Source organism: Neoarius graeffei, chromosome 8, assembly GCF_027579695.1.
Source record: "Neoarius graeffei isolate fNeoGra1 chromosome 8, fNeoGra1.pri, whole genome shotgun sequence".
Taxonomy (NCBI): domain Eukaryota; kingdom Metazoa; phylum Chordata; class Actinopteri; order Siluriformes; family Ariidae; genus Neoarius; species Neoarius graeffei.
In genome coordinates this window covers 74,773,809-74,790,466 of record NC_083576.1, presented here as the reverse complement: position 1 = coordinate 74,790,466, position 16,658 = coordinate 74,773,809, and the positions used below count along the sequence as shown (strand labels likewise).

Genomic DNA, 16,658 nt, shown 5'->3' with positions numbered 1-16,658 from the left:
AATGTCTGTTTGCATTTTTTAAAATATTTATTATCAGTACAGTGCACAACATCTTGATGAACATAATGCTCACTCTTTGGTTCTTTAGGTTTTTTTTTAATAATAGCTGCACAATAAAGCATCACTCAGTAATGATTGCATAATTTCATAAAGGCATCAAATAGCCACTACACACCTTTTATATAATCAGATGTTAGTGCAAGCAAAATTCTTTGGTTGCTAGATGATAAAAGTGCACTAAGGTTAAAGTGCAAGGCATACAGCTCTGGGGGGGGGGAATCAAGAGACCACTTTAATTTTTTTTCTTAAATCAGAAACTCTATATACTATAGACGTTTCATTCCAGTGTCTGTGCTGGAATTCCAACCCAAGCGCACTTACTTAATGACGAGGTGATCATCTGAACCAAATCTTATTTAATGAGGAAAAGTATAAAAACCACTGCTGTGGTCATCACTATCCTCTTTCAATAAGACCAGTTTGGAGAGCAAAAACAGTGCTAGAAAACCTCTGGCACGTGATCAAGAGGACGATGGATGGTCACAAGTCATCAAACAAAGCTGAGCTGGTTGAATTTTTGTGCCAGGAGTGACAGTCACCCAAGAGTAACGTGAAAGACGTATGAAAGCTGATGAAATGTCAGGGTTATTCCACCAAATATTGATTTCTGAACTCATCCCAAGTTCCATTTTAGGTGTTATATGGTGTATTCTGAGCATTTCCTGCAAGTAAAAAATTGATTTCAACAAGTAAATATTTGTCTTGGTCTTCGTTTTGCCATATAAAATACCTATCAACAGTTTTCTCTTTTAAAATGAAAGATCCATGTAAAATACCTTGAAATATCTAATAAGTGCCTATGTATTTTATCTCTTAATCAATCAAAATAAAAGTAAAAAAAAAAAGTGTAAATAACAATTTAAAGAAATGTTAATAAAAGAAAACTTTGATGGGCCTTTCAAAATGACTTTGTGAAAAATCATGCTCAATATTTAAGTGAGAGATACCTGTTGTCTTCCAAATTACACTTAATTCTTGTATTATGTCCTGGCTTTTTCCAAGAATCTGTCACAATGTCTCTTGTCTACAGAGCAAAAGTTTAAAAAAAAAAACCTAATATTTCTATTATTTACATCTTTTCTTTTACTTCTGGCTCCTTCTATTCCTCTTTGCATCACTCCCAGCTATTTCTTTCAATTCATCTTTCAGTAAGGCTATTAGTTATTAGTTCTATAGTATTTGCATTCCTCTATTAAAGCTATTTACAAAATGTTCATAGTCTGTCAAACAGCATTTAATGAAAGTCTTTTAATTTTCTTTTCTTTAACACCATCTCTTTGTTTTGCAAACTTATTTTTCATCTTTTCCTTCAGTCTGTCTGTGTGTTCTTTTCTAGCCCTCTTTGCATCTCTCTCAAACACCTCCTTAGCTTTCCTTTTTGATGGCATCTTAACTATGTCTGATCTTGCAGCCCAAAATATGTTCAAAACCCACCAAAATGCACTTGAAACCGCCCAATCTGGCAACACTGCTCCTGAGTCGCAGTCAAGACGTGTTCCACGCTCAGCTGGCATAAAACTCCGCAAGTCCGGCTGAGCCGCCGGTCTCGTGCAAGGCGATTAAAACCGACTAGACCCCCCAATGATTTTTAATGCAAAAATAGAATGTGAAGATGATATTTTTCGCGACAGAATCCGCGGAAATTTCACAGCCCTGCATATTGAATTAAGTTCAACGCATTAGAAACAAAAGCACAAACGGAGTTAAAACACATTTTCTAGCAAATGGGCGCAGTCATATTGTTTTCTCATTCTATCGCGTACAGTCTCGCGGTATTTACATCAATTTAACTTCCGAGTGTTCCCGAATGTCAACGAGAACAAACGAAGCTGACAAAAACATCGCTAAACAAGCAAACCAAATCAGAACGTATTCTGCTGGTCATTTTACTTAAACGTATTTTTAACGGATATACAAGAGATTTTAAAAAAAAAAAACCACCACCACTTTGGCTAGAAAAATAGCGGAATTCTGCTAAATAGCAGACGTCTGGGATCCCTGTTTAAAATTGAATACGATCTTGATCTGAAAACACTTCAGCTTTTTTTTGTTGTTGTTATTTTGACCGGTTGTCATTTTCTGCAATTAAGTGCTCTAAATGACAATATTTTTATGTGGAATTTGGGGGAAATCTTTTCACTACTTTATGGGATAAAACAAAAAACTGTTCGTGTTCCTCAACCACATACCTAAAAATAGTAAAAACAGATAAACTGATAATTTTGCAGTGGTCTCTTAATCCTTTCCAGAGCATTATGTTGTGTCTCAAATCGCACATATACTAGTGCATCTCAGAAAATTAGAATATTGTGAAAAAGTTCAATATTTTCCATCAGTTATTTAAGAAAGTGAAAATGTTATATATTATAGACTCATTACACAAACTAAAATGTTTCAAGCATGTTTCTATTTTAATTTTAATCAGTATGGCATACAGTAAAAAAACAAAAAAACATCTCAAAATATTAGAATATTTCATTTCGAGTTTGAGTAAAACAGTATGAACACAGTGTATCTCTCGGTCTAGTTCAGTACACACAACCACAATCATGGGGAAGACTGCTGACTTGACTGTTGTCCAGAAGATGATCACTGATGCCCTCCACAAGGAGGGTAAGCCACAAAAGGTCATTGCTGAAAAGGGTGGCCGGAAAAGGTGCACAAGCAACAGGGATGGCCGCAGTCTTGAGAGGATTGTCAAGAAAAGTTGATTCAAGAACTTGGGAGAGCTTCACAAGGAGTGGACTGAGGCTGGTGTCAGTGTATCAAGACCCATCACAAACAGACATCTTCAAGAAAGGGGATACAACTTTTGCATTCCTAATATCAAGCTACTCCTGAGCCAATGTCAGAAGTGTCTTATCTGGGCTAAGGAGAGAAAGAAATGGACTGTTGCTCAGTGGTCCAAAGTCCTCTTTTCAGATGAAAGTACATTTTGCATTTAATTTGGAAATCACGGTTCTAGAGTCTGGAGGAAGAGTGGAGAGGCACAGAATCCAAGGTGTTTGAAGCCCAGTGTGAAGTTTCCACAGTCTGTGATGATTTGGGGTGCCATGTCATCTGCTGGTGTTGGTCCACTGTATTTTATCAAGTCCAAAGTCAACACAGCCATCTACCAGGAGATTTTAGAGCACTTCATGCTTCCATCTGCTGACGAGCTTTTTGGAGATGCTGATTTCCTTTTCCAGCAGGACTTAGTACCTACCCACAGTGCCAAAACTACTACCAAATGGTTTGCTGACCATGATATTACTGTGTTTGATTGGCCAGCCAACTTGCCTGACCTGAACCCCATAGAGAATTTATGGGGTATTGTCAAGAGGAAGATGAGAAACACCCGACCCAAAAATACAGATATGCTGAAGGCCACTATCAGAGCAACCTGGGCTTCAATAACACCTCAGCAGTGCCACAGACTGATCACCTCCATGCCACACCGCATTGATACAGTAATTCATGGTAAAGGAGCCCCAACCAAGCATTGAGTGTATAAATGAATATACTTTTCAGAAGTTGGACATTTCTGTATTGTAAATCCTTTTTTTGATTGATCTTAGGGAATATTCTAATAATCTGAGATACTGGATTCCTGATTTTCATGAGCTATAAGCCATAATCATCAAAATTAAAACAAAAAAGGCTTTAAATATTTCACTTTACATGTAATGAATATAGAATATATGAAAGTTTACCTTTTTGAATTCAATTATGAAATAAAAGGAACTTTTTCATGGTATTCTAATTTTTTGAGATGCACTAGTGTGTGTTATATATATATATATATATATATATATATATATATATATATATATATACACACACACACACACACACAATTAGCAATATTCAACCCCCCAAAGATTTTAAGGATTTATCAATTAAGTTTTTTTCAGAGAGCAAGATTCTGCTTTGGATGACTTCTTTATGAGTTGAGTGATACATAAAATCAACACAGAAAATGCATGATGTAGTATTTGTGTGTAACCGTATATTTTGTTAAGATAGCCATGTCACAATTATTCAACCCCTATATGATATTGTTTTTAAAGCTTTCTGACAGTTTTTATGGCCTAAAGTGGAGTTGAAACACAATTAAGCCTTTGGGAACTCTATAATGATCCTTCATTTGTGATGCATATATAAACCCCACCCTTGAAAGTATTCAAGGTTGGCTGCAATCATGGGAAAGACAAAGGAGCTTCTGCAAAAGCTGAGAGAGGAGATTATTTCATCACACCTAAAGGGCCTTGGGTATAAGAAGGTTACCAAAAAATTTAACATTCCAAAAGACACCATTGGAAGCATTATAAGGAAGTTTAAAACTTGTGAAACAGCTGCAAACCTGCCTGGCCGTTGAAGAAAACCCAAAATTTCATCAAGGGCCCCTTAGCCACTTAGTCAGGACAACTAAGAAAAAAACCCATGTAAGTGCAAGACGCCTACAGGATGACAATGACGAAGGCTGGTACAAGTGCTTCAGTGGCAACTATAAGCCGTGCACTGAATAAGCAAAGATTTCATGGCCGGACTCCAGGACACACTCTACTCTTGACCACAAGGAACATCAAAAGTCGACTAGAATATGCCAGGAGGAATTTGGATAAGACTACAGAGTTTTGAGAGACAGTTCTATGGACTGATGAAACCAAACTGGAACTGTTTGGACATATGGACCAGCGGTATGTCTGGTGTACGAAAGGCCAGGCTTATGACCAGAAGAAGACCATCCCCATAGTCAAGCATGGAGGTGGAGCTGTTTTTCTGCAGCAGGAACTGGCAATCTTGATCATGTACCTGGCATCATGGATTCCCGGAAATACCAGGCAATTTTCAAGAGGAACGCGATGCCTTCTGTTGACAAATTAAACCTTGGTGATCAACCAGCAAGACAATGATCCCACCTCCAAGTCAACCAAAGCTTGGTTGAGAAAAAGATCCTGGAACGTCCTGGAGTGGCCTTCTCAGTCACCAGATTTAAATCCGATTGAAAATCTTCAGTGGAATTTAAAGAAGGCAGTTGCAGCACAGAAGCCATCAAACATCACCGAGCTCGAGGCTTTTGCACGTGAAGAACGGGCAAAGATTCCAATCGAGAGGTGTAAGAAGCTTGTCAGCACTTACCGAAAATGTTTGTTAGAAGTTATAAAAGCTAAAGGATGCTCCACAAAGTACTGAAGCTGGGGGTTGAATAATAGTGCACTTGTGTTCAAAGAAAGATTTACATTTTCATTTGAACTTCAAAGTTAAGTCAACTTCTGTTGTAAAAATAACTCAAATATGTATCAATCTTTTTTTTGTTGTTTGTTTAATGACGTTTTTTGTCATAAGCTTTCATCCACATCACTATGTCTTTTGAGGTGAGGGGGTTGAATATTTCTGATAGCAACTGTGTGTGTGTGTGTGTGTGTGTGTATATATATATATATATATATATATATATATATATATATATATATATATATGTGTGTGTGTGTGTGTATATATATATATATATATATATATTTTTTTTTTTTTTTTTTTTTTTTTTTTACTATAAGTGAATAGTGTGTTTACACTGAGAAATATAAAAAAATAGTACAGTAAAATTAGTCAGAAGTCGGACTGTATTTGCTGAACAAATGAAGTGAAGAGTAATGTATACTTTTTACATTAACCTACTTTATCATGCACCATAAAACAGAAGGGAAGGGGCTGGTAGCAGATAGACAAAACCAATATGGAACGGAATGAGAATTTGTTGCTAAATAAAAGTGTTCTAGCCTGACACTTTTGGGTTTTTTTTTAACATCATGTGCAATTTAATATTTTATCAAGTACAGAATGGTTAAATTTATCAAACCACTCATTTAACAAGGCATTCTATATACAAATCAACACTAAATACGTATATATGAGGTCATAGGACGTGGTTTGAGACACAACGTAATGACATTCATGAATGTGTATGATTTATATGCTGTTTGACAACCAGTCTAAGCATGATGTATTACATATGTGCAATTCTGTCATAAGACGTATTAGAAAATATTTAAAATACCACGCCTGGGCATATGTATGCTTGCGCCAAACACAGACATATGGGTTAGTGAGCTAGCACCATGACAGGCCTAGCAAGCCGGTGGTGGATGAAGCATGCTCAAGATAGATGCAGACAGCCTCGTAAGAGGCTACCAACTAACAGGCCAATTAGCCTACAGGTGTCAGGGTGGGTGAGTGAGCTAGCAAATTAACTTAGCATGTACCTTACATTGCCCTTTTAGCTCACTAACTTCTATATTCTGCGCTGTTTTTTTATATACCACATCTTTAAAAAGCCTTTGTTCAATACTACAGCAGTCCTCTAGGGGGAAACACAGAGTCCAGTTGTTTAGACTGGTCCAAATTTCCCCCAAGCAGTCAGGCACCATTTGGCACCCCTGTAACTCACGGTGCAACAGAGCATAATGAGAAGTTATTAATCATTAAAGGTGGTGATGGTCTCATGAACTTGCTGGCTGCTGCCACACCTCTGTGTCCGTTTCCCTCCCTCTCAGGGTTATGAATGAGGGAGCTCAGCAGTCTGGGAATGCTTCACGTTCTAGAAGACGGAAGAGAAACAGAGCGACTGAAAATCAACAAACCAAGGTTTAACAGTCTAGAAAAAAAAAAAAAAAAACAATATACACAGCCTAACACAAAGGCACATAATATTATACACCATGCTATCAGTTTTATCAGGAACACTGACCCTATAGGCGCATACAATTACTTATTATTCTATCCACATTCACTGGATATGAGCAATTGCCCGCTCTGATCAGCTACTCTACTACTAGGCTATCAGCTCATATACCATGAGTAGAGAAAAACAAAATGGCGGCGCATGTTGCTGAACCAACCAAGGACGAAATAAAAACTTTACTCGAAAACAACCCCCCCCCTAAAAAAAGCAACAAAATATGGAATAAAAGTATTTGATAGTAAGAACATCTTTTTATTTTTCAAGAATTATTATTATAGCGTTTTCCACAAATTGCTACCGTCGTTTTGTTAAGCGGAAATGATTTTGTCGGACATTTTGTATAAAGTTTTTATTTACTGAATTTGCAAAAAATAAAAAATGCTCGGTTTCCTCAAAATCCAGGGAATGCGGATAAAATAAAACAGTTATTCCACTCAATCTCGTTGTACATGGCTTATAGCCGACTCGTTACTACTCGCCTCATCAGCTATCGACTCAATTTCATGGAATAATTGTTAAATGTAGCATTACATAATGGGTCAGTCCTCCCTGTACTCTACAACTACTCCATAACTACTGTAACACCAAGAATATCAGACATCTGATGTTATTTGGGTGACATTAGAAAAGGTTAGAGAAGCAGCTTTGGGCCCAACAGGGTCACTAGTAGTTCAATTCCTGGGACCGGCAGAAAAAAAAACAGAGGGAATTGTGAGTTGAGTGAATGAACAGCACTTTCCACTCCCTCTGCATCATGACTGAAGTGCGCTTGAGCAAGGCACCTAACCCCCAACTGCTCCCCGGGCGCTGTAGCATAGCTGCCCACTGCTCTTGGGTATGTGTGTGTGTTCATTGCTCACTTGTGTGTTCACTGCTTCAGATGGATTAAATGCAGAGGACAAATTTCACTGTGCTTTATTCGTCACATGCGCACTTCAAGCACAGTGAAATTCATCCTCTGCATTTAACCCATCTGAAGCAGTGAACACACACGCACACACCCAGAGCAGTGGGCAGCCACACCAGAGCACCCAGGGAGCAGTCAGGGGTCAGGTACCTTGCTCAAGGGCACCTCAGCCCAAGGCCGCCCCATGTTAACCTAACTGCATGTCTTTGGACTGTGGGGGAAACCGGAGCACTCGGAGGAAACCCACGCAGACACGGGGAGAACATGCAAACTCCACACAGAAAGGCCCTCGCCGGCCGCTGGGTTCGAACCCGGAACCCCCCGCCGCGAGACGACCGTGCTAACCACTACACCACCGTGCCACCCATGTACATGTGACAAAAATAAAGGCTTCTTCTTCTATAATAAGAATGAGTGTATTAGAACAGCGACACTATTGGGGATCTTAAACACTGCTGTGTTATACGACTGACTGAGTGCATGACTATGATCTGTCTGGGACAGTGGCCTGGCCTTCACTGACCATCTGTAGGAAGGTGCACTACCTTATTTTGTAAATAAGACTAAACCAGGGAAAACCTCAACAAATTTATCCTTGTTCCTGAAGTACAATTGGACAGTAAGTAATACAATACTCAGATGATTGCAGAACTCCTTCAAATGATAGGTTCCATAATGCAAAACTAGCCTGGGAATCTTTTTTTTTTTTTTTTGGAGGTTGTGCGTCAGTGGAATCATACAGAATACACAAATGAAACCTGATAGTCTGGAATAACTCGATCATTTCAAGTTGCTTAATTGATTTCTTTAGGCAGGAACCTGTGTACATAACTGCCCAATGTATTCACATACAAACGCAGAGCAGTAAAATGAGTCAGACGTTGCATTGCACTTGCTCAATAACTGAAGAGTAATGTACACATTTTTGCATTAATCCATCTAATCAGACACTATAAAGCATAACGAGAAGGGCTGGTAGCAGATAATACACAGAAGCAATATGACTACCAGAGACGGCAGCGGAGACTTTTTACAGTCGGACACTGTTTTTTAACATCGTGTAACTTGACTTATGTCATTTCTTTCTATTATATAGTATTATTCATTTTAATATGAGATTTCAATTAACCTACTGTACATGTTTTCTCTTGTGCCGATTGTATGCCTGGCTGTAGAATACATTTTCTTTTAATTTGAGATCCACGATTTTGATTTACAAATGCATCATTTACTCTTGCTGGATGATTTTTCTCTCTCTCTTTTTTTTTTTTTTAAAGAACCCTTAAGGCCCGGTCCCACAACACTGATAACTATAACTACAACTATAAATAAATCGGTCCCTTGCAGTTTGTGGGACATTCCACCGAATGGGTGCCATTTGCTTGTTGTACCACTCCCAAATTAAACTTGTTATATCTTTTCAACACTGATTATAATAACACACATATTTAACTATTCAAAATGTGTATTGGTCAACCTCAGGCTACGTTATTTTTTTTTTACAAGGTTTGGAAGTCAAAGATGGCTGCATACTCTTTATATGAGTAACAGGACTGAGTTTTTAGCCTAGGATTAGCTAATACATGGAATTAAGCCACATAGCGTCATCGCTAATAGCATGACCACACTTAGCACATTCTAGTGATTTACCAAAAATCTGTATTTTTAAAATAAACAAATATCATCTAAGAAATAATTTAAGTAACAGGACAGTATGTGGGGCGGCACGGTGATGTAGTGGTTAGCGCTGTCGCCTCACAGCAAGAAGGTCCTGGGTTCGAGCCCCGGGGCCGGCGAGGGCCTTTCTGTGTGGAGTTTGCATGTTCTCCCCGTGTCTGCGTGGGTTTCCTCCGGGTGCTCCGGTTTCCCCCACAGTCCAAAGATATGCAGGTTAGGTTAACTGGTGACTCTAAATTGACCGTAGGTGTGAATGTGAGTGTGAATGGTTGTCTGTGTCTATGTGTCAGCCCTGTGATGACCTGGCGACTTGTCCAGGGTGTACCCTGCCTTTCACCCGTAGTCAGCTGGGATAGGCTCCAGCTTGCCTGCGACCCTGTAGAAGGATAAAGCGGCTAGAGATAATGAGATGAGATGAGGACAGTATGTTGACATTGACCTTATCAGTCAAAGTTTAAAAATCATCAAATATACAGAAAAGTAAATGAGAGAACTAACTTTTGGTCTTCCCATGGCCTTCAGAAGACACAACTGATGTAACTTCCTGTTGAGCATGTGATTTATGGAATGTTCCAAATTTGTTAGATGGGGTAATATGTTTGGGTAACAGGACTGAGTGAAAACCCAGGGACACGACTAAAATGTGTATTTTAACTAAGATATTGTGGATTTCTTATGAAAAAATATATTTAAACCATGGATAGGATATGGAGTCACACAACAGTGCAAAAGAAATACTGTTTCTGAAGGATTTTAATCATAATATTTCATAGTTAAGTATAAAGTTAGAGTGCGGGGACAGGTAACACATGCTATTTTTCAGTGTTTTAGATAGTTTTTATTAATCCTTACAATTATACATCTTAAATTTGAAATCAGATCAATGTGCAGGACATTCTGCGTAATAAAGGAAATGTATTTTAAAGTACATTTTTTATGTGCATTTATACATATAATTTTCTAGGGACAGAAATGGCACCGATTCAGTGGAATGGCTCTTGTGCACTTGGTGGTCGCACCAGACCGATCACAATATACCTTTAGCCCAGGCCTGGGTTTATCCGTATCGGTGAGACTGCTTCTGGAGTGATTTTTCCAGGCCTGGACCTGATTCGATAAAACATCTGACCAATTAGGTAATTGTTTATATGTGACGTTGTCTGAGCACATGCTATCTTTCCTGGGCATCTTTATACATCCTCGCTGCATCATGAAGTCACAGAATACGGATTCACGGAAAATAAAAATATATATAATCCAAAGCACGGATCTTTTATTCACGGATATGTGATTTTCCCTGAAATATCAATAGAAAATTAATAAAGTAAACATATAAATGCAGGCAAGATATTTTAATTATAAACTTTGGCAGTCCAAACATTTAAATTGTTTTAGACTTTATGATGCATCATCCGCATGAAATCCGTAACGAATCAGTAATATACTGAAACGTCCGTGACCAATCCGTAAATTATTAGCATCCGTATTAAAATCCATAACCACTCTGTATTTTGTATCTTTTTTTAATTATATTTCCGTAGTCCGTGACCTATCTGTATTTTGTCAACCACCAAAGTGTGTACATGGGTTGTTTTGAAGTCCATGCTGTACAGTATGACCCGGAATAACGTGCCACTACTTGGAAAAAACTTCCATGACTGTTCCTAAGTTGCATGCGTTTATTTACCTGAGTGGCAGGACCAAGTGATGATATAGCGGGGATTATAGTTGTGGTGTTTCTGCTCCAGACTGGAATTAAATTGAGGCAGAGGAATAGTCATAGTTGTAGTTATAGATACTGGTGTTGTGGGACTGGGCCCTTAATCAGAATCTGTTTCTGACCACAGGACTGCTGTTGGCTATAGATTTTAGATTATAGACTGAGGAAAATGTGGAATGCCACACGTTACCTGTTCTTTGAAGGCCATCATGGTGTGATATTCAATCTGTTGCCTCTTGATTTGGACCCAGTCTGGTTCATCAGGAATAACAAAGGCCAGAATCATTTTCACCACAATCAGAATGTGCTGCAGAAACAAAAACACACCACTATTAATAGTCTAGGCAGGATTTCTAAAAAAAAGTGCTTATTTAAGGTCCTGGAGGCAAATCGTGTTAATTTTTGGTATACAACTGTTTTGGGGGTATTCAAGGGTGCTGAATCCAAATCCGCTGTATACCAGGCTCAAAAATGTCCCATAATGCCTCAAACCTGAAAAATCCAAGATGGCCGCCGCAACCAGGTCAAAACCTCATAATCACTTATCTTTTTGACTAAACAAGGTATAAAATTGAATCTGACATCATTTATGTTTTCATACATGAGGAACCCAATGCTGTCATCAGATTTAAGATTAAATTAGAGGAAAATGCTTATCTCATTGGCTAGTAGCCATTTTCAAACTAGAAAGCTTCATATTGTCAACTTTTTCTAGCATTTTGACTGCCTTTTTAAGATGTACAGAAAATAAGGTTCTATGCCTATGTCAACACTAATATTACTCGCAAACCATGTCATCAAACCAACTCATATCCTCTCAAACCATGTCATCCAACACAGCCCAAAAGATGAACCTGTAATTGTGGTGTCAGGGGGGTTTGCCGAGGCAACCACTGCTATGTCATCCAATCCGAGTTTTGAAATCTCTTCTTTACAAGCTGAACATGAGGAAGCTGATACAAGACTTATTCTTCATTGCATACATACAAAGGTGAAAACAATAGTTGTGTCAGCACGAGATACAGATGTGCTTCTTCTACTTCTAGCACACTTTGACAAAATGACTTGTACATATCTTTATATGAAGGCTGGTACGTCCAAAGCGCCAAAGTATTTTCCAGTGCATGAAATTCATAAGTTGCTATCCGCGGACCAATTACATGCATTACTGGCTTTCCATGCTGTCACAGGGTGTGATAGTGTATCTCAGTTTAGTGGTCACAGCAAGAAAACAGCCTGGAAAGTGTTCCTTGATCATCATAAGGATCTTCTTGGCCTTGGAAAAGGACCTTTAACAGACAATATAATCAGATTGACTGAGACATTCATCTGTAGGATATATGGGGTTCCTGAAGTTCATACCCTTGACAAAGCAAGGGTGAAATTGTTTTGCAGTGGTCGGTCTCAGGAGTCTTTGCCACCTACTTCAGATGCAGCGCGATTCCACATTATGCATGCACATTATCAAGCCAGCATATGGAGTCAGGCCCACAGGCCCCATCCTGTTCTCCCACCAGTGACTGAAATGGGATGGGTGGAATTGAATGGGACTTTAGTTCCACGTCTTCTATCTCTCCCACCTATTCCTAAAGCATGCAAAAACATAACGACTTGTGCTTGCCTCAAGGGGTGCCTGAGCCAAAGATGTAGCTGAAGGAGAAGCGGCATGCAGTGCATGGAATCATGCAGCTGCCACAAGCTAAGCTCCTGCCAAAACACTGAAGAGGAGGAGGAGGATGACTAGAAATAGGCTTAAGATAACATATAGTATATTGAGTAAATTCTTCACCATAATATTAATCTGTCTCTTGCTCCTTTTTACTCTATTTATTAATGCACAGAAGGTTTACATGGTTTCTAATCTTAAATGTAATCATAGCAATGAATTCTCTATGTATGAAAACATATAAATACATCATATATCTCTGAGTTCACCATGTTTAATCAAAGAGGCATGCACATAAATGGCTTTTTGTCTGGTGACGGTGGCCATCTTGGATTTCTTCCTTTTGAGGCCTAATGGGAAATTAGTGACTCTGGCATACAGTGAAATTAAATTCAGCACCCTTCAATACCTTTAAAAGTGGTGTATACCAATAATCACCACACCCAAATGTCGCTTGACATTACAACAAAAATATCAACAAAGAGAAATGTAGCCTTTCACATAAAGCCAGTTATTTGGTCAAAAACCTGTGACGCCAACCTATGTTCTACAGCTGATAACTCAAGAATGGAAAAAGGTATAAACAAACTTATTTTTTTGGGTAAATGAAGACTGTGCAAGGTTAATTTTGGTAATATTAGTGTTGACATAGGCATAGAACCTTATTTTCTGTACATCTTAAAAAGGCAGTCAAAATGCTAGAAAAAGTTGACGATATGAAGCTTTCTAGTTTGAAAATGGCTACTAGCCAATGAGATAAGCATTTTCCTCTAATTTAATCTTAAATCTGATGACAGCATTGGGTTCCTCATGTATGAAAACATAAAAAAATGATGTCAGATTCAATTTTATACCTTGTTTAGTCAAAAAGATAAGTGATTATGAGGTTTTGAACTGGTTGCGGTGGCCATCTTGGATTTTTCAGGTTTGAGGCATTATGGGACATTTTTGAGCCTGGTATACAGCGGATTTGGATTCAGCACCCTTGAATACCCCTAAAACAGTTGTATACCAAAAATTAACACGATTTGCCTCCAGGGTTCACTTTTTTGTAAAACTAACCCTGACTATAAGAGGGTCACCCAGCCTCCAGGTTCTATTCTTTAATAGAGGAGCGTGAACAGGTGTATGTGGAGTGTGTACAGAAGTGTAGTGTGCGTGACTCAGCTGGGAAGGTTTTTATTTCCATGGTTTATCACAAGGACAGGTGGTTTTGTCTATGTCAAGTCTATAAGTTTTTGAGGGCAACTTCTTTCACTTCCTGGATAGTGTTCGGAGGAAAGCTTTCAGGTTTCAGTTATTACTGGTTGGTTTTGGTCACGATCATATCCAATAAGGCATCACCAAGTGTGTTATCTTGTACCAAGCAGTTACTTAGTACTGTGTACGAAACAGATGAGAAGATATGCGATGTTTGATAAGTTTATCTTACTACTGTGATCGTAGTAGTGAATACAGCACACACCCAGCTTTGACAGAAATGTTATGGTAGCTTTTTTTTTGGGGGGGGGAGGTTTCAATTTAACTCACAAGAATGGCAAATAATCTGAAACTTTATTTTAGCCATTTCTGTTTCTTTTGAATACTTTAACAATTTTGGGGGGTTTGTTTTCGAGTTTTTATTTCATCCTCGGTTGGTCCAGCAACACGCTCCACTGTTTTGTTTTTTCTCTACTCACAGTATATGAGCTGATAGCCTCGTAGTAGAGTAGCCAATCAGAGCACACGATCGCTCATATCCAGTGAATGTGGATAGAAAATATTTTATATATATATCTCATCTCATTATCTCTAGCCGCTTTATCCTGTTCTACAGGGTTGCAGGCAAGCTGGAGCCTATCCCAGCTGACTACGGGCGAAAGGCGGGGTACACCCTGGACAAGTCGCCAGGTCATCACAGGGCTGACACATAGACACAGACAACCATTCACACTCACATTCACACCTACGGTCAATTTAGAGTCACCAGTTAACCTAACCTGCATGTCTTTGGACTGTGGGGGAAACCGGAGCACCCAGAGGAAACCCACTAGGACATGGGGAGAACATGCAAATGCCACACAGAAAGGCCCTTGCCGGCCACGGGGCTCAAACCTGGACCTTCTTGCTGTGAGGCGACAGCGCTAACCAGTACACCACCGTGCCCCCTATACACACACACACACACATATATACACACACACACATATATACACACACACACATATATACACACACACACATACATATATATATATATATATATATATATATATATATATATATATATATATATATATATGTGTGTGTGTGTGTGTGTGTGTGTGTGTGTGTGTGTGTATATATATATATATACACACACACACACACACACACACACATACATTTTTTTTTTTTTTTTATTTAATCATATTTGGGGTCAGAGTTTGCCCCAAGAGCATTAAAGCTCATCTAAGGGGGCTTTAATAGAATAATTATGTATATTGGCCTAATTAAAGTAATTCTGTTGTGTATATAGTTAAAGAAATTGCATGTACATTTAGGCGTGTTTGAATATTTTAAGATAAGATCACCTTTTATTATCCCACAAGGGGAAATTTACATTGTTACAGCAGCAAAATGTGGAAAGAAAGAAGATAAGGCAATGAAGGAGTAGTGCAAAAAGTACCAAGTATACAAAAAAAGGTATATATAAAAAGAAATAAACTACAAATCGAAGATAAAATTAACGGCTTTGCATATATACAGTTAACATAAGTGTTTCTACGCAGATGGTATTGTACGTGTAAGTATTGCACAGGTAGTATTACCAGTATTACACAGGTACAGAGGTGGACAGTAACGAAGTATATTTACTTGAGTACTTAAAGCATATACACAGAGCCATGGCCTCACTTTCGTTTATAAATGCGTTAAGACCTCAAGAATGGCACAGGAATAGTTTTAAGCGTTAACAATAAATCTAATATAGTAATTTTTACGATTAAAGTGATTCAAATAGGTAGCGGTCTGAGTGAATGACCTTGACGTCCGTAACGTCACAGCAGGAAGTCTATCGGTCTCATCGCCATTTCCACTATACTAAAACACAGAGCTGACTGCAACTCCGATCCTCCATTTTGAGCTAATTTATCGCCATGCCACGTAGACATGTTTTTGGTCGGTGCAGCAACATGACAGAAGGTGGATTTATGTTGCATTCATGGCCCAAGAATGTTCCAACTGCAAAGATTTGGATGCATTTTGCAAGAAGTTCATGGGCACATTGGATGCCTACAAAGTGGTCTCTCCTCTGTTCTGCATATTTTACTGAAGACTCATACGAGACCTCTGATCTGTTGAGGAGCGTTGGCTATAAGCCCGTATTGAAAGAGGGTGCAGTACCAACAATTAAAGGAAAAGAAAACTAAGAAAAGGAAAGTATTTATTTTATTTATTTATTTTTAAAAAGGAAAGCAAGTTCAGTTGCACCAGTCCTCCCGGGTGAGCCGAGGGTTGTTGCTAAAACCCGGGATGGGACATATCGCTCGGGCAGTGACCTCCCCGCAGTTGTTGCTAAAACCGGTGACATCCTGTTCCATCACAGGTTTTAGTAATTGCCTGAGCCGAGCAGTAATGGCGGAATGCACAGTATGAAGAAAAGTGAATGAGTGGAGCAGCCGTCTTATTTCTAAACTGGATATTGCTGCCATCTCACCCTTACGTGGAAGAAGTGAATGAACGGAGAACTGAAAGTCAGATTGTTTGTTTCAAAAACAATCAGCCACAAGATCGGCCTTCAAGAAGCGAGAACACAGACGGGTAATCTCCGACTCGCATTTGGATTAAAAAAAAAAAAAAACTCGTTGTTTACCTGCATTTAGATTAATACACGTAACTTGTATTGTGTGTTTAAGTTACCGGTATAAGATTATTTAATTTGCTTCAG

The 16,658-nt window shown here is 38.7% G+C and overlaps 1 protein-coding gene across 3 annotated transcripts in view; it reads right to left on the bottom strand.

Moving 5' to 3' along the window:
* Positions 1–8: 8 nt before the first annotated feature.
* Positions 9–16,658, bottom strand: part of ano10b (anoctamin 10b) — a 60,477-nt gene continuing 43,827 nt past the window's right edge. For 2 of the 3 annotated variants that reach the window (XM_060928245.1, XM_060928246.1), the window contains exons 13-14: positions 11,276–11,392; positions 9–6,637 (exon numbers count right to left, since the gene is read on the bottom strand). In XM_060928245.1, the coding sequence (XP_060784228.1) occupies positions 6,596–6,637; positions 11,276–11,392 (159 nt within the window). In that variant the 3' untranslated portion in view covers positions 9–6,595. Of the gene's footprint in view, positions 6,638–11,052; positions 11,115–11,275; positions 11,393–16,658 lie in introns of all 3 variants that reach the window. The other variant, XM_060928247.1, reaches the window with a different exon arrangement.